This window comes from Scyliorhinus canicula, chromosome 15, assembly GCF_902713615.1.
Source record: "Scyliorhinus canicula chromosome 15, sScyCan1.1, whole genome shotgun sequence".
Lineage (NCBI taxonomy): Eukaryota > Metazoa > Chordata > Chondrichthyes > Carcharhiniformes > Scyliorhinidae > Scyliorhinus > Scyliorhinus canicula.
Window position 1 is genome coordinate 6,018,899 of NC_052160.1, and position 26,782 is coordinate 6,045,680.

Below are 26,782 nucleotides of genomic sequence, written 5' to 3' on the forward strand. Positions count from 1 at the left end.
AAGGATCAGTGTTGGGGCCCCGCATGGATCAGTGTTGGGGCCCCGCGTGGATCAGTGTCGGGGTCCTTGCTGTTTGTGGTTTATATAAATGATTCAGATATGAATATAGAAGGGTTCATTCGTAAGTTTGAGGATGATACGGAAATTGGTGGGGTGGTAAATAATGAAGAGGGTAGCCTTTGATTACAGGAGGATATAGATGGGCTGATCAGTGGTGAATGGAATTCAATTCGGATAAGTCTGAGGTGATGCACTTGGGCAGGACAAACAAGGCAAAGGGAATACATGTTAATGAGAAGGACCCTGAGAAGCACCGAGGATTAGAGGGACCTCGGTGTGCATGTACTCCGGTCCCTTAAGGTAGCAAAGCAGGTGGATACAGCGGTTAAGAAGGCATATAGTATACATGAACTCTATGCCTCGGCTAATAAAGACAAGAGTAGGGAGGTTATGCTGGAACTGTATAAAACATTGTTTAGATAATAGCTAGTGTATTGTGTGAGTTTTGGAATCCACATTATAGGAGTGATGTGATAAAACTGCAAGGGTGCAGAGGAGATCTACCAGGATGTTGCCTGGGCTGGAGAGTTTCAGTTATGAAGAGAGATTGGAAAACAAGGATTGTTTTCCTTGGAGCAGAGGTGACTGAGGGGGGACATGATTGAGCTGTATAAAATTCTGAGCAGCATAGATAAAGCAGCCAGAAAGAAACATTTCCCCTTGTCAGAGGGATCAATGACCAGGGGGCATAGATTTAAGGCAGGATGTGAGGATAAATGTTTTTATCCAGAGGGTGGTGGGAGTTTGGAACTCGCTGCCTGAAAGGGTGGTGGAGGCAGAGGCGTTCAAAACATTTAAGAAGTATTTAGATGCGCACTTATGTTCTCAAGGCATACAGGGTTATGCGTCAAATGTTGGGAAATGGGATTAGAATAGTCAGGTGGTTGTTTTCGACTGGCACAGATTCGATGAGCTAAAGGGCTGTATGACTCTATAACTTTCAATCTGCTTTGAACTTTCCTCCTTTGTCCTTTCTAAGCTCTATATTTACCATCTTACAACAGTTTCCTCCTCTCTGTATCTCCGCAGTATTGAAATCGAGTCTCAGGACCGTCTCCCATCCTAGCTATTACAAAGAGTCATCCAGATTAATAACGTTATCTCCCCTCTCTCGCCACAGATGCTGTCAGACCTGCGGCGATTGTCCGGTATTTTCGGTTTTCGTTTCAGATTCCAGCATCTGCAGTAATTTGCTTTTATTCTATCCCAACTCATTCACCCAACCTGCACATCTTTGGACACTAAGGGAAAGTTTAACATGGCAAATCCATTGAACCTGAACATTTTTGGACTGCGGGAGGAATCCGGAGCACCCGGAAGAAACCCACACAGACACGTGCAAACTCCACACAGTCACCCAAGGCCGGAATCGAACATGGGTCCTTGGTGCTGTGAGGTAGTTGTGATAATCACTGTGCCACCATGCTGCCCTTCAATTTCCTGAATTACTTTTCCCTTTACTCTTTCTATTATTAGTGATATCCGACACTATAGATCAACAATAAGCTCAATGAGTTCATGAACTTTCTTTGTCACTAAGATTAAGAACATTGGTTCAGCTGCTTCCCTCCCTTCTCCTAGCCCACCACTAAGCCATGCTTCCTCTAAACTGCCCTTAGTACTGGCTAGCCCTGAACTTGTGTCTTACTCCCCTTTCCCTCCTATCTTCACTCATGCCCCCTGCAAATTCACCTTGTCCACACAATCCACTTCCTGCTCCCTCAACTCTACTCTCACTACAATTGCTAATCACCAAACTTCAATTCCTAGCCTTTATCTTAGTTCATATTGGGAACTGTTCTCTCTCCACAGGTGCAGTGCCACAAACCTTCAAATTTGCCATCATTACTGATCGATAATTTAGGTTTCTGCTTGGCCACAATATCGAAACCGCTCTTAAGAAATCATGATGACATTCTGTGTGACAGTGACAAAGGTAAACAATCCCTCCTTAACCATTTCAGCCGCTAACATGGCTGGCCACACCATCCTCCTGCAAAACCTCTCTACTGTGGATCAGTTGGTGGGACTATACTCACTTGGTCCCATTCTTATCCATCCATTACCTGGAATGGCTTCTCTTCCTGTTCCCACGTGGTTATCTCTGGTGACTCCCAAAGGACCATTCTTGGGTCTTTCCAATTCACATCTAAATGCTGTCCCTTGGAAATATGATCTGAAAACAGTGTCAGGTTTCAAAAACAAAATAAAAACAGAAAATTCTGGAAAGTCCCAGTGGGTCTGGCAGCATCCGTGGAGAGAGAAGATAGTTAACATTTCAAGTCTGTATGATTCTTCTTCACAGTTAAAGAAATGTGATGGATTATGTACTGTATAAGATAGGGTGGAGAAGCTGGAGCAGAGTAGAAGGTCTGTGATGGGTGGGAGTGAGAAGAGATTGCAATAAAGATGTGTAGGTCAAAAGACAGAGGAAGCTGCTGACAAGGATCGTGCCATTGTAGTCTGGCATACTGACCTCTACCTCACAGAGGCTTAGCGCCAACTCTCAGTCAGTTCTCAGACAATTTATAATCATCTAGAAAGGAATTATTTGATCAGGGATAGTCAACACGGTTTTGTGAAGGGTAGGTTGTGCCTCACAAACCTTATTGAGTTCTTTGAGAAGGTAACCAAACAGGTAGGCGAGGGTAAAGCAGTTGATGTGGTGTATATGGATTTCAGTAAAGCGTTTGAAAAGGTTCCCCACGGTAGGCTATTGCAGAAAATACGGGGGCATGGGATTAAGGGTGATTTAGCAGTTTGGATCATAAATTGGCTAGCTGGAAGAAGACAGGGGGTGGTGGTTGATGGGAAATGTTCAGCTTGGAGTTCAGTTACTAGTGGTGCACCATAAGAATCTGTTTTGGGGCCACTGCTGTTTGTCATTTTTATAAATGACCTGGAGGAGGGCATAGAAGGATGGGTGAGTAAATTTGCAGATGACACTGTTGTGGACAGTGCGGAAGGATGTTGCAGGTTACAGAGGGACATAGATAAGCTGCAGAGCTGGGCTGAGAGGTGGCAAATGGAGTTTAATGCAGAAAAGCGTGAGGTGATTCATTTTGGAAGGAGTAACAGGAAGGCAGAGTACTGGGCTAATGGTAAGATCCTCGGTAGTGTGGATGAGCAGAGAGATCTCGGTGTCCATGTACATAGATCCCTGAAAGTTGTCACCCAGGTTGAGAGGGTTGTTAAGAAGGCGTACGGTGTGTTAGCTTTTATTGGTAGAGGGATTGAGTTTCGGAGCCATGAGGTCATGTTGCAGCTGTACAAAACTCTGGTGCGGCTGCATTTGGAGTATTGCGTACAGTTCTGTTCGCCGCATTATAGGAAGGATGTGGAAGCATTGGAAAGGCTGCAGAGAAGATTTACCAGGATGTTGCCTGTTATGGAGGGAAGATCTTATGAGGAAAGGCTGAGGGACTTAAGGCTGTTTTCGTTAGCGAGAAGAAGGTTAAGAGGTGACTTAATTGAGGCATACAAGATGATAAGAGGATTAGATAGGGTGGACAGTGAGAGTCTTTTTCCTCGGATGGTGATGGCTAGCACGAGGGGACATAGCTTTAAATTGAGGGGAGATAGATACAGGACAGATGTCAGAGGTAGATTCTTTACTCAAACAGTAGTAAGGGGGTGGAATGTCCTGCCTGCAACAGTAGTGCACTCGCCAACATTAAGGGCATTCAAATGGTTATTGGATAAACATATGGATGATAAGGGAATAGTGTAGATGGGCTTTAGAGGGGTTTCACAGGTAGGCGCAACATTGAGGGCCGAAGGGCCTGTACTGCGCTGTAATGTTCTATGTTCTAGTTCCTCCTACCTCCCCCTGGGCCCAACTACCGCTTCCCATCCCTCTCAGAACCATAAGTGGGTCCTCCTTTTCCTCACTTTCCATCCCATCAGCCTCTGCAGCCAAAGGATCATTCTCCACCATTTACGGCAACTCCAGCATGATGCCGCCACAAAACACACCTCCCCCCGCCTCCCCCCAAATCAGCATTTCACAGGGACCGCTCCCTCCGTGAGACCCTGGTCCACTCCATCATCACCCCCAACTCCTCAGCCCCTTCCTGTGGCACCTTCCCTTGCAATCACAGAAGATGCAACACCTATAATAATAACAATAAACTTTTATTGTCACAAGTATGAAGTTACTATGAAAAGCCCCTAGTCGCCACATTCCGGCACCTGTTCGGGTACGCCGGTACAGGAATTGAACCCGTGCTGCTGGTCTTGTTCTGCATCACAAACCAGCTGTCTAGCCCATTGAGCTAAACCACCTGCCCCATTAACTCCTCCATCCTCACCGTCTGAGGCCCCAAGCATTCCTTTTAGACGAAGCAATATTTCGCTTGCACCTCCTTAAATTTGGTCTGCTGCTTTTTGCTCCTCCCAATGCAGTCTCCTCTACACTGGAGAGACTAAACACAGACTGGGTGACGGCTTTGTGGAACATCTTCACTCAGTCCGCAAACATGATCCCAACCTTCTTATTGCTTGTCATTGTAACTCAGCCCCTTGCTCTCATCCCCACATGTCCATCCTTGGCCTGCTGCAATGCTCCAGCGAAGCACAATGTAAACTGGAGGAGCAGCACCTCACCCTGGGGACTGAACATTAAGTTCAACAACTTTAGACCTTTACCCACCATATTGACCCCCTTTTAAAAAATATCCAAAACATTTTTTGCCCCAATTTAGAACTCCCCTCCTCCACTTGGCCATCTGTCACTTATTCTTAAGTTTTGCTTTCCTGGAGCACTTTCTGCCATTAACACATTCTGATATCTTACCTCTATGCCACTACTAGCAGCTTCTACTGTCATTAACGTGCCTTTTGACCAACACATCTTTGTTGCAATCTCTCCTAGCTCTCACCAGTCATGAGCCTTTGTCCTCCAGATACTCTGCCCCAGCTTATACAGTGTATAATCCATCATATGTCTCCCACTCTTTAGCCCTGAAGGAGAATCTGACAGACTCGAAACATTAACTTCATATTCTCTCTCCACAGGTGCTGCCAGACCTGCTAGGTTTTTTCAGCATTTTTTGTTTTTATTTCAGATTCCCAGTGTCCACTGTATTTTGCTTTTAAATCAGCTTTCAAATGTTAGCGGAGGTCACCCAGCTCCACCTCACCACCATCATTCTTGACACCTCCCCATCTCTAAATTTTCTAGCTGCTTGTCCAACAAACATTAGGAAGATCAAAGCCATCGTCTTAAAACCTGCCCCAAATTCTTTCCCAAATCATTAACTCTATTCACTTCCTTGGTTGTTTGAGGCAGGTGTTATAATTTGTTACAACATTGCTGTTACACTTCTGAAATGTAGTTCCACCTGCCACCCAGACTGTTGGGATTAAATCTCCTCTCTCTTAGCTAGCTGTAAAGAATCCATATGGTCAATCTCTAATCTCTAAAATTCTTTTTTTTTTATAAATTTAGATTAGCCAATTATTTTTTCTAATTAAGGGGCAATTTAGCGTGGCCAATCCACCTACTCTGCACATTTTTGGGTTGTGGGGGCGAAACCCACGCAGACACGGGGAGAATGTGCAAACTCCACACGGACAGTGACCCAGAGCCGGGATCGAACCTGGGACCTCAGCGCCGTGAGGCGGTTGTGCTAACCACTAGGCCACCGTGCTGCCCATCTCTAAAATTCTAATGGGTGAGTGTACCCACAGTTGCAAATTACATCGGCAGAGTCTATTGACGGCTGCCATGGGAAAAGTACATTTTCACAAAATGCACTGAGCGATGTTCCTCTGGCAGTTGACTGGGATGCATTTAAGAAAACAAACTGAACTGAATGACGATCAGTGTCCCACATAGAAAAGTGTGCCATACTCCCACAATCTAATCATGAATAAACAATGTATATATTTTGAATACCATTTATTGGCACGGTCACTAGGTTGGGAGGAAGTCATTTGGGAAGACATGCCAGTTGCAATGTGATATGCGCCATATTCCAGAACAATAATTTGATGCATGTGACTGATATACCGTTTCTTTTTTAAACCTCTCAAAGCTTCGATGCAAAGCCATGCTCTGCACGTCAATTATACATTTCCTTCAGTTATCCATTGTGTACTAGGATTGAAGTTACTTAGATGCTTATAAACAGTGCACAACTCAAGGTTAAATAAATATTCAAGTTCATTCCAGCAATGATGGAATACAGTGGCTCCAGTAAGGACTGCTTATGTTCATCAAATGGGTTGAGTGTGATTGATTTGGAAAACAGAACTTTAAGTTGTACAATTGATCATGCATCTCAGTCTCACTCGATCCAAACCAGCTCACAGTCATTACTATTCAATGCTGCAATGTTCTTTTTCTCTCTCTCTCTCTCTCTCTCTCAAACACACACGATACACACAAAATGTTTCACGGTCGATTGTGTCACCAATTGAGACACATGAAGAACAGCATAGCAACAAGATTTGCCGCAGGTGGCAAGAGCACTGCTCCATACGGCTGTTACTTTAGCAATTCCAGTACAAGTGTCAGTCCACTTGTGAAATGATAAAATTCCCCCAATTACAGTGAATTGCGCATAAAAAAGATGCAATAATGAGGATCCAACAGACAACCCAGGATTATTTTGAGTTATTCATAAAAGTAAAATGTGAGGAGGAAGCTGCTCCCTTCATTTTTGAGGGGGAAAAAAAAGAGTTCAATGCACATGAATATGCCTCACCCCAGATATTCAGAAGATTAACATCGTCTGTCAGTTCAGTCAGACCACAGTCCTTCACTCACAACTTCCGATATGGATTTATCAACACAGCTAATGTATAAATGGAGACAACTCCCTCCCATCTAACAGCTTGAAAATATTTTTGTAGGGCATCCAAGCGCAGCAGTAACACAGATTAACAGATAAATAATAACAATGTCCTGAGCACAGGTAATAATAACCACTGGCACCATCTTTTACATGCCATGTTGAATGTGACAGGTTAGGTTGGGAGATAATGGGCCAGCTTTCTGAATCACCAAGAGACTGGTAATTTAGTTTTGCTTCTGACAGTTACAGCTGCAATACAGCTGCAGCTAAATCAAATCAGGAGTAACCCTTTCCCAGCAAATCACACTGAAAACAACAGTTCCACTGCTTATAAAGTGAAGTTTTATTATAACTCAAAGATTTGCTTTTCCAAACGAACAACTGCTTAATCAGTCACAGAGTGGTTTAAAACAATCCTGACAGGAATTACAAGTATAAATAAGTTGGAGTGAAGGCTTTAAAGCAAGAGTGATTTGACCACACCCGTACCCACTGTCACAGCTTCCGAAATCAGATCGGACTTCCTGAAAGTGAACCCTCAGAAGGCAACGGGACCGGACAGATTCCCTGGTTGTGCGCTAAGAGCCTACACGAACCAGCTGGCAGAGGTGTGTGCGGATATCTTCAACCTGTCCCTACTCCGCTCCGAGGTCCCCACCTGCTTCAAGAAGACCACCATCATACCAGTGCCAAAGAAGAACCAGGCAACGTGCCTCAATGACTACAATCCGGTGACCCTGACATCAATCGTAATGAAATGCTTCGAGAGGGTGGCCATGAAGTACATGAACTCCATACTCTCAGAACACCTAGATCCACCGCATACCACTGCAACCGGTCCACAGCAGATGCCATCTCCCTGGCCGTACACTCATCCCTAGAGCATTTCGACATCAAGGACTCCTACATCAGACTTCTATTTATTGACTACAGCTCCACCTTCAACACCATAAACCCAGCCAAGCTCATGTCAAAGTTCCAAAACCTAGGACTTGGCTCCTCACTCTGCAACTGGATCCTCATCTTTCTGACCCACAGACCACAATCAGTAAGGATAAACAACAACACCTCCTCCATGATAGTTGTCAATACCGAGGGATCGCAAGGCTGTGTACTTAGCCCCTTCTCTATTCCCTGTACATACACGACTGCGTGGCAAAACTTGGTTCCAACTCCATCTACAGTTTGCTGATGACACGACCATAGTGGGTCGGATCTCGAATAACGACGAGTCAGAATACAGGAGGGAGATAGAGAACCTAGTGGAGTGGTGCAGCGACAACAATCTATCCCTCAATGCCAGCAAAACTAAAGAGCTGGTCATTGACTTCAGGAAGCAAAGTATTGTACACACCCCTGTTTGCATCAATGGGCCACGGTGGAGATAGTTAACAGCTTCAAATTCCTAGGGGTGCACATCAGCAAAAATCTGTCCTGGTCCACCCACGTCGACGCTACCACCAGGAAAGCACAACAGCGCCTGTACTTCCTCAGGAAACTAAGGAAATTCGGCATGTCCACACTGACTCTGACCAACTATGCACCATAGAAAGCATCCTATCTGGCTGCATCACAGCCTGGTATGGCAACTGCTCGGCCAAGGACCACAAGGAACTTCAGAGAGTCGTGAATACCGCCCAGTCCATCACACGAACCTGCCTCCCATCCATGGACTCCATCTACACCTCCCACTGCCTGGGGAAAGCGGGCAGCATAATCAAAGACCCCTCCCACCCGACTTACTCACTTCCGACTTCTTCCTTCGGGCAGGAGATACAGAAGTCTGAGAACACGCATGAACAGATTCAAAAACAGCTTCTTCCCCACTGTTACCAGATTCCTAAACAATCTTCTTATGGACTGACCTGATTAATACTACACCGCCGTATGCTTCAGCTGATGCCGGTGTCTATGTATTTACATTGTGTACCTTGAGTTGCCCTATTATGTATTTTCTTTTTATTTTATTTTCTTTTCATGTACTTAATGATCTGTTTGAGCTGCTCGCAGAAAAATACTTTTCACTGTACCTCAGTACACGTGACAAAAAACGAAACCAATCCAATCCAACACAGGATATATGAAGGTGTTACGTTAACGATTCCCTACAAATTCAGGATATAAAAGGTGTCTCCTGGTCCCGTAGATTACTGTGACAGGCCCGAAAGAGACGTGGATAGTTTTCTTGCAAATGCCTCCCCTCAGAGTTTGAACTTTGCAGACATGGAGCAGAATTCACCCAAAACATTTCTAAGTGTTGCCCCCAGTGATAACAGTGAGATTCCAGCGAGGTGGGTCAGTGCGATCGAGACTGCAATCCAATCACAAGACAGTTCTTTTTGAACTAGGGGAGATTCCCGCTGGGAAGATGTGCATGTCCATTAATCGGCCAGGCCGGCTCCTTGGAAATCGGGGCGCCATTATTAAAGGGCGCTCTGATCTCCAAACAACTCCCCAAACAACCACTCCCCCCATCCTGCACGCTGGCAGACACCCCTCCACCAGCAGGCATCAGGCACATTTGCCCCCACCCCTCTTTCAGGTCCCACCCTGGCACTGCCAACCTGGCCTTCTCAACAAGTCTCGCTAACCTATTTTCACTCTCAGTACCTGGACACCTCAAATTTAAAATTCCCATCCTCATGATCAAGTTCTTTCTAGGCCTCACCCATCTTTATCTCCATACCCTTCTGAGCCTTAGAACCCTCCAAAAACTCGGTGTTCCTCGAACTTTCCTTGTATATTCTATCCCAGCACTGGTGACAATGCCTTCTGCCATCGAGGGGTTAAAATGAGTCAATCTCCCTCATCTCTTTTTTTTGTGAAAATATTTTGTTAAGGCATATATAATTTGCAACAATTTTCAAGAGGAAAAAAAGACAACAGAACAAATAACACCCATCCAACCAACAACCAAACCCAACCAACATGGTTTACATACACAGTTCCCCCGTCCCCTTTCCCACTGACTAATTCCCACCTCAACCAACCCCCGCTGCCTCCCTCTTTCCCCCTTCCGACACACCAAACATCGCCATCTCTGGACTCGGAACCATCTGTACCTATCTGTATCTTCAATACCGTGGACATGACATCAGCAAATCCTTGCCAGAATCCCCTAAGCTTCGGACATGCCCAGAACATGTGGAATTGATTTGCGGGCCCTTCCGCACACCACCCACACCTATTCTCCACCCCTTAAAAAACCTGCTCATACAGGCCACAGTCATATTCGCCCTGTGGACCACCATGAACTGTATCAGGCTAAGTCTGGCACATATCACGTTAACCCTACTCAAGGCATCCTCCCACAATTCCGCCTCTAATCCCTTGCCAAACGACCCGTTTTCCTTTTACCTCCCCGATCGGGGTTCCCTCTCATTCCATGAGTTCTTTATAAATTTCTGAGACCTTCCCCTCCCCCACTCCTGTTTTCGACACTACCTTGTCCTGTATCCCCTGGGGCGGTAAGATCGAAACCTGCCTCCGTGCAAAGCACCTCACCTGCAGGTAATGGAACCCATTCCCCCCGGACATCTCAATCTCCTCCTTCAAGTACTCCAAGCACGGAAAACTGCCGTCAATAAACCGGTCCCCAAACTGCTCGATCCCAGCTCGCTGCCACCTCCGAAACCCCCCATCCAGCCCCCCCCAGTGCAAACCGGTGGTTACCACAAAGAGGTGTCAATACCGATGCTCCCTCCACTCCCATGTACTTCCGCCACTGTCCCCACACCCTCAAGGCCCCCACTGCCACCGGGCTTGTGGAGTACCGAGCCGGCGGGAACAGCAGAGATGCATTACCAGTACCCCTAAACTTGTGCCCCCACAAGGCCGCCTCCACCCGCTTCAACACCCCTCCCTCACTCCCCACTTCCTGACCATTGCTATGGTCGCTGGCCAGTAGCAGTTCCTGAAATTCAGTAGGGTCAGCACCCCCTCCCCTCGTACCCGCTCCAGCAGCACGTTCTTTACCCACGGGGTTTTACCCGCCCATACAAACCCAGAGATCACCATGTTCACCCTCTTAAAAAAAACCTTTGGGATAAAAATAGGCAAATAGGCAGGCACTGAAATATGAACAATACCCCCCTCATGAACTCTACATCGCCCCAGTTCGGTGCATAAATGTTCACCAGCATCACCGGCATTCCCTCCAACTTCCCACTCACCATAACGTACCGGGTCCACCACAATACTTCCTACTTTGAATGCCACCTGCTTATTGATCAGAATCGCCACTACCCTGGTTTTGGAATCTAGCACCGAATGGAATACTTGCCCTACCCACCTCTTCCTCAGCCTAGTCTGATCCACCACCCTCAAGAGCGATTCCTGTATCATTGCCACGTACGGCTGTAAGCTTTTCCGATGTGCGAACACACGACCCCTCTTGTCTGGCCCATTCAGCCCTCTCACATTCCATGTTATCAGGGGGAATACGATCTTGATCATCGCCCCCCCACACATCCCAACCCCTATCCGCGCACAACCTGCTCGCCCCCCCACTGCGCTTCCATAAGCTAGTCCGCCCAGCTAGCCTGGTAGCCCCCGCCCATGGCTCCCAGCATCCTACCCCCAGGTAGGATTCCCCTACCCCGCTCAACCATCCTCCCAGTGCTAAATTTACAATCCCCATCCAACACATAGAAAAGAGCAACCCATCAACCCCCATCAAAAACAAACAAACCCAAAACAGAGCAACGGCCCCAAGTACAGTGCAAAAGTGGTTCATACAACCAGAAGAAAAAACAAGATACAAGATAGGAACATCCCCTCCAGAGTTCAATGTCCTCATTTTCCTGCCAGTCCATTGTCTCCAATAAATTCCACCTCCTCCTCTGGCGACCCAAAGTAAAGTTCCCGGCCTCCGTACGTTACCCCAGATGCGCTCGGTATAATATGCCGAACTTCACCCCCTTCTTAAAGAAGGCCACCTTCACCTTATTGAAGCTCGCCCTCCTTTTAGCCAGCTGTGCCCCCTGGTCCTGATAAACCCGCAGCTCACTGCCTTCCCAGGAGCAGCGCCGCGTTTGCCTAGCCCAGGGGTGGGCAAACTTTTCCGTGCAAGGGCCACATTCAGAAATTCACAATTCACAAAGGGCCGCATAGTATATTAAGTAAAATAATTACTTCACCCGGTTATGATTCTGGGCGCCTCATATAGAACATAGAACAGTACAGCACAGAACAGGCCCTTCGGCCCTCGACGTCGTGCCGAGCAATGATCACCCTACTCAAGTCAACGTATCCACCCTATACCAGTAAGTAACCCAACAGCCCCCCCATTAACCTTAAAAAAAATTTTTTTTTTAAAATAAAAAACATTTAAAAAAAAATTTTTTTTTTTTTTTTTTTTAATGACTTGGTGGGCCGCAGAAATACCTTTAGCGGTCCGCATGCGGCCCGCGGGCCGTAGTTTGCCCACCCTTGGCCTAGCCCATTTCAAAATCTGTTCCTTATCCAGGAACCAGTGCAGTTGCACCACCATCGCCCTGGGTGGCTCATTTCCTTGCGGCTTCCTCATGAGCGCCCTGTGCATCCGGTGCACCTCCAAGGGCCGAGCAAACGCTCCTGCACCCAGCAATGTCTTGAACATCCATGCCACATATGAACCGGGGTCTTCTCCCTCGCTACCCTCCGGCAGGCCCATGATCCTCAAATTCCGCCTGCACGATCTATTCTCCAAGTCCTCCACCTTGTCCTGCAGCCTCCTCCGTTGATCTCTCATCAACCACATCTCTGCAGCCATTGAGGCGATCTGCTCCTCGTGCTCCCCCTCTGCCTCCTTCACCTTCCGGATCGCCTGGACCTCTAACCTCATCTCCATGCGTTCGATCCCCGACTTTGTCGGATCCACCACCATAGCCAGGTCCTCCAAGTTCTCCTTCCTCTGCTGGGCAAACGTCTCATGGAGGAAGCTCATTAACTGATCTGTCGACCACCGGGCCGGCAAGCTCGGACCCTGACCCACCGCCACCTTCCCCTGTGTCGCAGGCTCCACACCAAATTTTGACCGTTGTACTCTCCTTTTTTGACCACTTCTGGTCCACGCATCCATACAACGGTGGCAGACTCTCTTCTTCCACCCCTCCTGCTCCTTTTCCAAACACTCAGCTCAATCGTTAACCAGGGAAAAGGTCCACAAAGTCTACCACGAGCGGGAGCCACCAAATGTGCGACCACTCACTCCATGGTCGCCACCGGAAGTCTCCTCCCTCACCTCTTTTAAGACTAATCCTAACACTGAATGCATTGACCATGACTGGGGCTGGTTTAGCTCACAGGGGCTGGTTTAGCTCACTGGGCTAAATCGCTGTTTTTAAAGCAGACCAAGCAGGCCAGCAGCACGGTTTGATTCCCGTACCAGCCTCCCTGGACAGGCGCCAGAATGTGGCGACTAGGGGCTTTTCACAGTAACTTCATTGAAGCCTACTCGTGACAATGTGATTTTCATTTCATTTTAATTTCACTGTATGCTCACTCCAGCTAATTCCCTCTTTGACTCATCCAGCTTTTGTTTGGTTATGCACCTGTGTTAAAGGCATTATATAAACACAATTTGTAGTTGCTGTTACCATTTTGGTTTTAGGACTGAGTTTAGGAGGAACTTCTTCACCCAAAGGGTTGTGAATCTATGGAATTCCTTGCCCAGTGAAGCAGTTGAGGCTCCTTCATTAAATGTTTTTAAGGTAAAGATAGATAGTTTTTTTGAAGAATAAAGCGATTAAGGGTTGTGGTGTTCGGGCCGGAAAGTGGAGCTAAGTTCACAAAAGATCAGCCATGATCTCATTGAATGGTGGAGCAGGCTCGAGGGGCCAGATGGCCGACTCCTGCTCCAAATTCTTATGTTCTTATGATCTGCATTCTTTCTAAGATCAGGGTGAAATTCTCTGTTTGGGAGACAATGTTCTCCCACTGGAGTTGAATTGCATGTGATTGCGCTCCCATCAGGAAGTGATTCCCAATCCTTTGCCATGCAAATTTATGCATCGCAAGGATTGCAATGGATTCCTGAGCGAAACCTACTATCAGGCCGCCATTTTGAGCGGGCGGCCCAATAGTGAGGCCCCAAGGCAGGCCATTCCCAACCCCTTCCTGCATCACAATTCAGCCCCCCACCACCAGATTTTCTGGGTCCTCCCTTCCCCCAATTATGGGGGTGACCCAACCCCCCACATAGACCCCTAAATAAAGAGACCACCCCCAAAGACCTCCTAAATAAGGAGACTATAATTTCTAGCTGACCACTTCAAAATTATTCAGGCATGCAGAGAGGTGATTAAGCATTTAATTCTGTTTGAAGTGGGTCAGGACCTGTCAATCAAAGATTGATGTTTATAAATATTGCGGTTAGGGCACTTGAGTGTTACTCAACCATGAAGGAAGATGAATGGACCAAATCTGACAGCTGTGTGTGTGGAAGCTGTCAATCACAGCCAATGAATGGCTTGCAACTCAAGGATCTCAGGGGGTTTAAAACACAGCTGACTGGTTTTCTATTCCAGGAATTGACAGGTGTTGCTTCCCGTGTCTGAGGCGGTGTATTGCCCCGGTGAGCGTTACAACAGAAATGTTTTTCACTGCCTCTGTCTGGACTGCCCTCGAGCTTCCTGACTGAGGTCTATTTTCTAGGGGTCAATGGGAGAGTCCCATTATTGAGGCGGTCTCAGGGGGTGGGGGTTCTGGTGTGGGATGGGCCGATCTTGTATTGTCGGGGAGAGGGTGGCCCTCAGATGGACTTTGGGGGCAACTTCCTTAAGGAGTTACCCCCTTGGCTCACCGCGAGGTCCACCACGTCAGGGCCACACCTGTCCATATCTGTATTATTTCTCACCCACCTGATTCCCGGCCCAGAGAACCAGTGAATCACCTGGGCCCAGAGAATATGATGCCCAACCCACAAAGTGGTGCACAGGGTCTTAATGGCCCATTTGCAGCCACCTGCAGAAATGGGGTGCGAACCTCGATTGGATGCCAGTGCATCGGAAACCAATCCTGTTTTCTCCCCAACGCTGGATTCTCCGCCTCACCAGGAACTCCATTAACGGCAGCACAAGGCGGAGAATTTCGCCCAGGCCGCCACTACACAACTCCAATGAAATCAACCCATCAGATATCCACCAATCTGTCACACGTAACCGGAGAAAAGGTGAGAGTCATTTACGGTTTTGGCAGAGACAGCACAAAAGAAACCTTTAAACCCAATTTCAATTTGACGAGTCTTTATTCACTCATCAATTTGCAATGTTAGAGAAATATATTTCCAAACATGAACAAAACCTTGTCAATGAAGGAGTGGAACCAGTAACTAGTTATATGTGAGTAGCTTCGACTGACTCACCTTTTATCTTTGCTCCGAAAAATCACCTGGAAAATCTTTACCTTCTTCGCTGGTGGGATGAACTGATCAGGATAGGGAGTGACCTACATTATTATTCTGGTAAACTGAAGCATAAATATCCAGCATTGCAGCACTTTGGTGAACTTTCTTTTGTTCACCGCAACCTTGGCAGAAGAGACACAGAAGTGTTTTGAATGTATTTACGCATTTTTCTGAGGTTTTCCTGACACTTCAGATGTAATTTTGTCAGACAAACAGGGGGAGCCCTGAAAAATCTCACCCCCTTCTCTTTGAGAAGTTTTCTAAGCATTGTATACGTCACATATATTATTGAATGCTAAAAGAATCAATAGGGAATTTCTCTTTGCACAATGTATTTTGGAAATCGAATAGAAAAGTTTAACTCATTTCTCAAGTGGTGTAACTATCCTGCTCTTGTCAGACAATATGGCATTTGCTGTAGGTTTTATTGACAGTGATTACCTGGCATTGCATGAATAAGATCTCCGCAAAGGACAAAGAACCTGGGCTTCAATGTTAGCTTGTTGATAGCCTGCACTGCTTGCTCTGTGAGCTTGATTTCTTCCTGCCATTCATCACCTCCATTGTCGCAATCTCCAACCTTCCATGATTTCATAAGGCCAAACTGCGGATCAGCTCCTTGTATGAAGTAGTACGGTCCTGTCCAACCACTTTCTTTCTCTAGGGAACAGTGAAAAACCAATTTGCATTCAGACTTGTGACACCAGAATACAGACATAACATATATAATGAGACGTTGTTTCCCTCAATATGGCTACACCAGCTGCTATTTTGCAACCGAAACGGAAGCAAGAGAGAAAGGTGTAGAGGTGAGCACAGTGCAGGAGGGTGACAGATGGAGCAGGTGAAAGAGGAAAATGGAGATGAATGGCGATTATTTTCCCCAACGACTGTACTGTTAGTTTAAATGCAGCTCCCTGGTATTGGCATTTTCTCTTAAGGAAGTGAGATCTTCCCTGAAAGGACTCAAAAAGTTTTAACTGGAGAACATAAGAATAATAAAAGAGCACATGTCATTGGGATTATTTTATGTTCATCAAGGTCTGGGGTGTCAGTGCAGGGAAATATGGAATACCATTCAACTTTTCTTAAGTATCAGGATCAAGCACTCCAAATCAAGTGCAGTAAGAGTGCAAGGAGCCAATTACTTGTTCATCACCAAGATTGACTATCTGCTGTGTCGCCTCAGCCTTCTTTATCACGATTTGGGATTCCATTTTCGCCAACTCCAGCGTGATGCCACCACCAAACACATCTTTCCTTCACTCCCTCTGTCAGCATTCCGCAAAGACCATTCCATCCGAGATAATCGGGTTAGGTGGATTGGCCATGCTAAATTGCCCGTAGTGTAAGGTTAATGGGGGGATTGTTGGGTTATGGGTATACGGGTTACGTGGGTTTAAGTAGGGTGATCATTGTTCGGCACAACATCGAGGGCCGAAGGGCCTGTTCTGTGCTGTACTGTTCTATGTTCTATGTTCTAATCTAGTCCACTCATCCACCATACCCAGTACCTCTCCCATCACACATGTCACCTTCCCATGCAATCGCAGGTGTAACACCTGCCCCTTTACCTCTTCCATGCTTAACATCGCAGGCTCATTCCAGATTAAGCAGCGTTTCACTTGCACCTCTTTCAATTTGGTCTATTGCATTCACTGCTCCCAATGTGGTCTCCTCTATATCGGAGAGACCAAACGCAGACTGGGTGATCGCTTTGCTGAGGACCTTCGGTCTGTACGCATTCAGGACCCTTACCTTCCCGTTGCTTGCCATTTCAACAAAAAACCCTGCTCCCATGCCCACATGTCTGTCCTGGGCCTTCTGCAATGTTCCAGTGAAGCTCAACGCAAACTGGAAGAACAGCACCTCATCTTCCGATTAGGTATGTTATAGCCTTCCGGTCTCAACATTAAATTCAACAACTTCAGACGATTAGCTCTACCTCACCTCAACCCCTTTATTTTCATTCCATTTCATTTTAACTGTCTTTTACCGTTTCTTTCTTTCTTGTCTTTCTTTATATATTTATTTCACCACCCCTCCCCCCCCCCCCCCCCCCCCGCTATCTTATCCCCCTCTCATTACCCTTTTCTCTCCTTTGCTTCTCCCTTCCCCCCAGCATCTGTCACAGCTTACCGTCTGATTATAGTTTTTCTGCTGTTCAGCCTTTCACACCTTTTATTATCTCTGGGGACTGCCATTCGCACTCTTTTCCTTTTGTTTCTGTGGCTATGACTCATCTTTCATTCCCTCACTCCACAGTATAAATATCTCCCATTTTCTATGCCTTTTAGCTTTGACAAAGGGTCATCTGCTAATTTTGCTCAAGGGTCATTTTTAAGGAGGACAATTTGCTTTATCCTCCTTAAAAAGGCTCAACAGGGGTTTATGGTCTGTGATTATTGCCGGCTTTAGATATGCAGATGGAATTTCTTTACTCCAAATATCGTGGTCAGTCCTTCTTTTTCAATTTGGGCATAGCGTCGTTCCGCATTGGCAAATGTTCATGATGATTGTAGTGCGCTAAAATGTTGGATGACAGCAGCAGTTGTTTCACTTTGTGAATGCTTCGTCCTGTGGCATTTGCCACGACCACTTATGATGCTTCTTCAACAGTGGTCAACCTGGTCCTGGTGTCTCGTAGGCCATGGGGCACAATGCCCTTTCGAAGGCACCTGAAAGTCTGTTCCCCAATAATGGGGTCAGTAGCTCCTGTGTCCACTTCCATTTCCAGGGAGGGGCCTTTGACCTGGAGTTTAATTTGGGGCGGTGATATAGTTCAATTGTATCATTTTGTCCTTTTCGAGATGGTTGATTTAGAAGGCCTGGGCCTGAAGTAGCTTTGGCTTCCGGCCTGGGTGACACTCCTATTGTCGATTCTGGACGCCTTAGCTTGTCATTCGACCACAAGTATAGCAGCCTTGCAACTATTCCTTGAAGTCCTCTGGGGAAGCTTCCCTAATATTTCTGAAATTTCTCAGTCGTTGATCGACATTCTTGAGTGCCGTGACTGAGTGGCGAACAAGCGGTGGATGGAGCATATGCGTGATCTCGGTCGGGAAACTGGTTTTCCTATACATGGGTCACCCTATACTGAGCACGCTACCGTCCATTGAGCCTTGAAGTTCCTGGGCTCCTTTCGCAGCTTTCTCCATGGACAACAACAGTTTGATGGCTCTTTTAAGGTCGAGGGTGGGTTCTGTTAGCAGCTTTTTCGGTGTCACAACGTTATATATCCCGCACACAAGTCGGTCCCTCGTATCTCTGAAAGGGATCCTGGTCAGGAATTCAGTTACGGATTCTTCAGGTGTCCTTTCTCCAGGTGTTAAATCTGTATTGCTGGAGAATTATCAATGGTCTTGGGTCACAGTGGTTTGCCACTAACTTTACCGGTTTAGAACATAGAACATAGAACAGTACAGCACAGAACAGGCCCTTCGGCCCTCGATGTTGTGCCGAACAATGATCACCCCACTTAAACCCACGTAACCCGTATACCTGTAACCCAACAATCCCCCCATTAACCTTACACTACGGGCAATTTTGCATGGCCAATCCACCTAACCCGCACATCTTTGGACTGTGGGAGGAAACCGGAGCACCCGGAGGAAACCCACGCACACACGGGGAGGACGTGCAGACTCCACACAGACAGTGACCCAGCCGGGAATCGAACCTGGGACCCTGGAGCTGTGAAGCATTGATGCTAACCACCATGCTACCGTGAGGCCCCAAAGGTGAGGTTTGTTAAAGGTTTTTGAGTCAGACGCTGCCGGGTACATCAAACTCTTAACAATACCAAATGTCGGGGTTCCTCAAGTAGTCAGAAGGATTATCTTGTTGGTTGTGACCTTCTATGCAGTTACGGTGAAAGAAATATCCCATTCATCCGGCATACTAGGGCCAGTCCTCTATGACCACATCATTTGGCTTGAGTTTTCCGAATAGAGCATTTCTGGTTTATCCTTGCCGGAGTTTCAAAGAGGCTATCCAGAAGCTGATGCTTTATTCTCATTGCCAATGTAGTACTCCAGGAGGCACGAAGAAGGCGGATAAACAGGTTTATTTGAGTTCGAAATATAAAGCTGCTACTATGGCGTACAACACAAATGTCCCAGCCTGGGACTAGGGGAACTCCCAATGCAGGTCTGGGAACCACATTTAAAGGGCTCATCAACGAGATCCAGCTGGGCGGATCTCCGCCCAATATTACAGGTCCATGAGAACCATGGGGAGATCAATTAGTGATCTTCTGTGTTCCTCGTGAGGGGTAAATACACCCTTGTTATTAGATTTCCTGCTTGATCTTATGTTGCTATTTATCATGTTAACAGGGATGTGTTGGCAGTCGAGCACTATAATGAATTTTCTAACCTTAAGAATAGCGAAAGATGTGCTTGTTAGGTGAATTCTCCCTCTGTCTACCCGAACAGGCGCCGGAGTGTGGCGACTCGGGGATTTTCACTGTAACGTCATTGCAGTGTTAATGTAAGCCGAACACCTTTCAGCAAGCTCCTTTTAGTTAAAGGGTGCACTGTGTAGGTGGTATGATACTAGGGCTGTGTGATAGCTTTCCATCATTTCTTCTTATCTGTACATGGTCATGTGGTTGAAATCCTGGAACTCCCACCCTAACAGCATTGTGAGTGTTTCTACAACACATGGACTGCAACAGTTTAACAAGGTGGCTCACCGCCAGCCATGTCTGCATCCCATGAATAAAGAAAGGAACAATCTCCAGTATCCATTAATTTCTGGATTTAGATCATTCACGTTCATTTGACACAGGACCTTTAGGGCTGGAAGGCAGGGGAATTTTGTTCCATCATTTGAACTGCATTCAGATCCACTGAGCCGTTGTTAAAATAATCTTTTCCCACCCTGTAGTTCTATGAAGGAATGGAAGATCAGTGAGATTGACACCGTGCTCTATTTCTGTCAGTTCAATGGCACATGATGCTGTGATGGTGCAAGTTAGAAGATTAATAACCGATGGCTTGAACTAATTTTTTTTCAATAAGATTCTTTAGAGTTTAGTGAATTTAAATGGTCTGATTGAAACTGGCAGTTTGTACCATTTAAACCCGAGCTTTCATGTTTCTCTCGTGCTTTTCACCACTCATCAAAGCTCATCCTGCTCATAAGACCCAGCCCTCCTGTTTCCTTGAACCTATTCCTACTAAACTGACCACCAACTCCTTTACTTGATCCCCACATTAGCCAATATTTTTAACAGTTCTCTCTTTTCATGTGGTGTTCCTCTCTCCTTAAAATCTGACACCATTACTGCTTTCCTCAAAAAAATTGTTGGCCCCACTGTCCTTGCAAACTATCGTGCCATTGCCAACATCTGAATAGGTTGTCCTCTCTCAAATTTGTTCCCATATTTCCTGGAACCCCACGTTTGAATTCCTTCAAATCAGGTTTCCGCCCTACCACAATACCGAAATGCCTCTCATCAGTTAGAAATAACATCCTGTTACTGTGACAAAGGGATACATAGATTAGGATAAATGGGCGGCAGAACATCATGTGCCGAAGGGGTAATAATGTATTTGGGAAGCCGCTTGATGTCCTCTCTGCAGAAGTACCTTCCAGATCCTCGCCACCTTCGCCCCCCAAATAAAGAAGGTAATCTACCTCTCCACCTTCTTGAAAAAGATTGGCAGGCACCAAAACATATACAAAAATCACAGCAACACATTCATTTCAATCGCCTGCACCCGACCTGCTAGCAACGGAGGAAGTCCCACTTCGCCAAGTCGGCCGTCACCCTCCCCACCAACCTAGTGAGATTGTACTAACGGAATCCCCCCCCCCCCCCCCCTTTCCAGGCTCGCGCCACCTACACCCCCAGATATCTAAAGTGGGTCGCCGCCCTACAGAATGGCAGAGCCCCCACCACCCCCAGCCTGTCCAAATTTAACTTATACCCCGAAAAGGACCCAAACGTTTGGAGCAGCTCCCGCATACCCTAAATCGACGCATTCGGCTCTGACACATACAATAAATCATCCACATACAAAGGCACCCTATGTGTCCCCCCTCCCCAAACCCCTCAGCGCGATGGCCAAAGGTTCAATCGCTAGTGCAAACAACAGCGGGGACATAAAACACCCCTGCTTGGTCCCCCGGTGCAGAGCAAAATACCCCAAACTCGTATTGTTTGTGTGGACCCTCGCCTTTGGCTCCCTATATAATAACCGTAACTGCTCCATAAATCGCGGCCCAATCCCAAACCGCTCGAACACCGCCATCAAATACCCCCACTCTACCCGATCAAATGCCTTTTATGCGTCCAGCGCAACCACCACCTCTGTCTCCCTTCCCTCTGCCAGTGTCATAACCACATTTAGCACCGTCCTAATATTCGAGAATAGCTGCCTCCCTCTCACAATCTCCGTATGGTCCTCCCCTATCACCTTCGGGAGGCACCCCTCCAAACTAACCGCCAGCACTTCCGCATCCACATTGAATGGCAGTACAGGCCTGTATGGATCTTTATCCTTCTTTTGTAGCAAGAAGATCGAGGCCTGCCCCAAAGTCTGTGGCAGCACCCCCCTTCCCTATCGCCTCCCCAAACATCCCCATCATCAGCGGCGCCAACGTATCCTTAAATTTTGTATAATACTCCACTGGGAATGCATCCGGCCCTGCCACCTTCCCCAACTGCATCCTCCCAATTGCCTCCTTTAATTCCTGTTCCCCTATCGCCCCCACCCTCCTCCCCCAACTTTGGGTATTCCAAACCATCCAGGAATTCCCACATCTCCCGGTCATCCCCTGGTGGCTCTGACCTACACAAATTCTCATAAAACAACACGAACACCCTATTGATCTGATCCGGGACCATCCCAATTTCCCTGTCCTATCCCGCACCTGAACAATTTTCCTCGTCGCAGCCTCCCTCCGAAGTTGATTGCCAACATGCCTTCTCCACACACTCGTAAACTGCTCCCCTCGCCGGCCTCAATTAGCGCACCGCCTTCCTCGTGGTAGCTCGCTCCTTCTATCCAAAGGCGCTGGATCTGCATCCCGGCATACCTCCTGTCCACCTCCAGCATCTCATCTATCGATCTTTGCCGCTCCACCCGTTCCTCCTTATCCACCTTCACCTTAAAATGATATCACCTCCCCCCTCACTACTGCCTTCAGAGCCTCCCATACCACCGCCTGCGATACCTCCCCCGTGCAATTAAAACCCACGTCTTCCTCAATTACCCTCCCGGTCTTTTCACAAAAACTTCGGCCCCCCAAGCATCCCCCATCCAATCTCCACCCCGGCCTCTGCACTGTGCCCTTCTCCAAAACCATGTCCACCCAATGCGGTGTATGATCCAAAACTACTATTGCCGAGTACTCCGATCCCTTAACCCCAGCCAACAGTGCCTTCCCTACCACAGAAAGAAATCTATCCTCGAATAAACCTAATGGACTGAGGAAAAAAACGATACGCCAGCTCCCTCAGGTGCAAAAACCTACGGGTCCACTCCTCCCATTTCCTCCATAAGCCCAGTCAACGCATCCCCTCCATAAGCCCAGTCAACGCATCCCCTCCCCATAGAATGGGCAAGCAAGTGGGGCTGCGACCTATCCAGCCTTGGCTCCTGCACGAAGTTCCATACCCCACCCACTATCAGCTCATGCTAATCCAAGTCAGGGCCCCACAGATCTTCGTCACGAACCATACATCGTCCCAGTTAGGACCATACACGCTTGCCAACGCCACCAACCATCCCTCCAATGCCCATCACTATTACATACCCCCCCCCCGGTTCGCCACCACCGTCTCCATCTGGAACATCATTCTCTTACTAACCAAAACCGCTACCCCTTACACCCTGCTGTCAAATCCCGAATGAAACACTTGGCTGACCCGGTCCTTCTGAAACCTCACCTGATCCTTCACCCTCAAGTAAAACTTCAGCAGAACAGCCACCAGCCACATTGGCTTTCCAACTTTTTAGGTGCCCTCCCAACCCCCTCACGTTCCACATAACTAACCTAACCAGGAGTCTCTCTTCTGCACCCCACCCCCCCACCTTCCTATCTACCATTATCATAACTCCGGGCTCTGCCCACTGGACCTGACCCGCCCCCATCAATTGTTACAATAGAACCCCCTCCACCCTCCCAGAATCCCCCCCACCCACTTCCTCTCAAAAACACCTCACTCAGTATCGATACCCCCCTTTTCACACCTGCTCACCAGGCTTCAATGTCTGCAGTCCCTCCCCCTACCACACCTCCGTCCACTAGCTAACATAAGATTGCTAGTGCGAGGGGGGGGGGGCCTGCCCAGGCCCCCGACCCCCCCCCCCACCCCACCCCGGCCAGTCCCAGGAAAACATTCTCCCTTTAAACATACATATCCCATGCAAACATACAAAAAAAACAAAGACAAAACTTGACCCATATAACAGCAAGAAGTAAAAATACAAAACAGAATATATAATAATAATCCATATTGAACACTGCGCAATGAAGTTACTGTGAAAAGCCCCTAGTCGCCACATTCCGGCGTCTGTTCGGGTTCACGGTGGGAGAATTCAGAATGTCCAATTCACCTAACCATGTCTTTCAGGACTTGTGGGAAGAAACCGGAGCACCCGGAGGAAACTCACGCAGACACGGGGAGAACATGTAGGCTACGCACAGACAGTGACCCAGGCCGGGAATCGAACCTGGGACCCTGGCACTGTGATGCAACAGTGCTAACCACTGTGCTACTGTGCTGCCCATACAACCAATCCTCAGTACCATTCCTCACTTCTGCCCCAAGCCTTCTGCCTTCACAAACACCTCTGCCACCTCAAAGTAAAAGTCTCTCGTGTTGCAGATCACCCTCAACTGGGTATACCATGCCAAACCACACCCCACTGTTATACAGTGCCGTCTTCACTCGGCCAAAAGCCGCCCGCCTCATCGCCAGTTCCACAGTTAGGATCTGGTAGATACAAACACCAGCTCCAGTCCACTGCACCTCCCATTTCGCCTCTTCCCAACTCAGGACCTTCTCCTTCACATGGTACATGTGGAAGCAAACAATCACTGCTCTTGGCGGCTCATTCGTTTTCGGTTTAGGCCTCAACGACCTATGAAGCCAGTCCAGTTCATACCAAGAGGGATCCACTCCCTCCCCTACAAACACCGCCAGCATCTTGGCAGGTCCAAGATCCTCCAATTTTGACACCTCAACCGTTTTTCCAAATCCTTCAACTTTGCCCGCAGCCCTTTGTTGGCCTCGACCACCCTCTGCAGCTCCTCCCCCATCGAGGAGTTGATCGCTCTGCCGCGACATGAGCGCCTCCACTCCCTTCATTTTCTCACCCTGCTTCTGCGCCTTGGCCATTGCCTTCAACACAGTCACCTTCACTGGGGCAATTGCCTCCTCCACCAACACATTCAATGCCACCGTCATCTCCTTCCTCAACATCTCAATGTGCTTTGCAAACTGCTTCTCCAATTCCAAAGCCATCACCTGGGTCATATTTTCTGCCGTAAGCAGTGCGGCCCCACCCAGCCTCCGCCATATTGCCAGCTCCCGGGTTGGCCCTTTCATTCGACTGCGAACCCTCACTCCCTCCCTTCTTCTCGGCAGCTTTCTTCTGATTATTTGACATTTTCCACCTTCCTACACTCGATCATTAAAAAATTGCCCCTGAGACCAGGCATTAAACGCCAAAAAACATGCCTCGAGCAGGAGCCACCCAACGTGCGACTTATCCCCTACATGCGCCGCTGGAAATCCACACGTACCACACAAATTCCCAGATTTAAATTCTGTACTTGCGTTCTAAATTCAGTATGGTGTCATCCTTGAAACGCTTTAATCATATTACAACCATATATAATCCTGAATCCTACTTCTTCTATTACATGTTCCTCATTTTGAAGGGCTTACAATGGCCTACTTAACTTCTGAGAAATTGGAAGATTGCAAAAGCAAAATGCATCAATGTCCTGCCTCCCAGTTGTAAATACGAAACCTAATAGAATCCCTTTCATGAAGTAGTGATCCATATAATTAATTAAAAAATAATTGTTAACAAACTCCAAAAACACTTCATCATCAAAAGCTTGCATTTATACAGTACCTTTAGCATAGGGAAAATAAATCCCAAGGTGCTTCACGGAGACTTAAGGGAAGAAACTCAAAAAAGGTGACCTACTTCTTTCCACTGTATTGATCACCAACAGTAAGGGATTGCTTTTAGTGACTAGCATGTTTTATAAAGTATGCATATAATATACACTGGGCGTGATTCTCCCATTCAGCGGTAGAGTGTCCACGCCGTCGGAAACGCCGTTGCGTTTCACAACGACGTGAACGGGCCGCTGGGAGTACCAATTCTGACCCCTACAGGGGGCCTGCACAAGGCTGGAGCGGTTCACGCCGCTCCAGCCTCTCATCCCGGCGCGAACTGTCGCCGCGGGATCCGCACATGCCCAGTGGCGCCGGCGCCAACATGCGCATGCACGGTGGCCTCCCTCAACGCGCCGGCCCCAACGCAACATGGCGCGGGAGTTCGGGTGCCGCCGCTTAAGAAAATAGGCCGGGGAAGCGAGAGGTCGGCCTGCCTATCGGTGGGCCCCAATCGCGGGCCAGGCCCCATCGGAGGACCACCACGGGCCCCCCCCCCCTCACAGGCCAACCCCCGACCCTGCCGCAGAGTTCCCGCCAGCTGCAACCAGGTGTGGACGGCGCCAGCGAGACTCTTGCCTTTTTAGAACGGTGGCTCGGCCCATCCGGGCCAGAGAATCAGGGATCCGGCCGCGTACAGCGGCCCGCGACTGGCACCAATGGTGCCGATTCTCTGCGGAGAATCGCATGCCGGCATCGGGGCGGCGTGGCCCGGTTGCGGGGATTCTCCGGCCCAGCCCTGGGCTGGGAGAATCCTGCCCACCGTTCTGTGGAGGGTCATAGAAAGAAAGGAGGTCAATTGATTACTAACAATTTTCAATTCCAGTTGGGCCTAGATTGGTTGTTGAATGCACCCACCCTTCAGAAAGCAGGAGCTCCAGTGGCAGGTACAAAGAAAACTCGAAAGATGACATTTCTGTGGTCCCAGTAGTGCAGTAAACATAGGGAGAAAGGAGAATGGGGAAGGTATCCAAGTTTCCCGCATATCCAAGAAATTTGGTGGAAAGAGAATCTTTGGGCAGGGCTTCAGATAAAAAGGTATCTCAAAGACAAATCTTAAAAGTAAATGTGCAAAGGCATTGTTATAGGCACTTCATGGTTGGGGGGGGGGGGTGGGAAATCAGTTTGCACTTAGGTTTTCATGATCATTGTGCCTGGTGCAATTCATTATTTATTTTCTGCCTCCATCAGTGGCTAGCACTGTGGCTTCACAGCACCAAGGTCCCAGGTTCGATTCCCCGCTGGATGACTGTCTCTGCAGAGTCTGCACGTTCTCTCCGTCTCTGCGTGGGTTTCCTCCGGGTGCTCCGGTTTCCTCCCACAATCCAAAGATGTACGGATCAATTGGAGTGGCCATGCTAAATTGCCCTTAGTGTCCAAAAAGGTTAA

The 26,782-nt window shown here is 47.8% G+C and overlaps 1 protein-coding gene across 5 annotated transcripts in view; it reads right to left on the minus strand.

Moving 5' to 3' along the window:
• The window catches only part of cpped1 (calcineurin-like phosphoesterase domain containing 1), a 180,337-nt gene that overhangs the window by 121,894 nt on the left and 31,661 nt on the right, over window positions 1-26,782 (minus strand). For all 5 annotated transcript variants that reach the window (XM_038819378.1, XM_038819377.1, XM_038819380.1 and 2 more), the window contains exon 2: window positions 15,688-15,906. In XM_038819378.1, coding sequence (XP_038675306.1) covers window positions 15,688-15,906 — 219 coding nt within the window. The remainder of the gene's footprint in view (window positions 1-15,687; window positions 15,907-26,782) is intronic.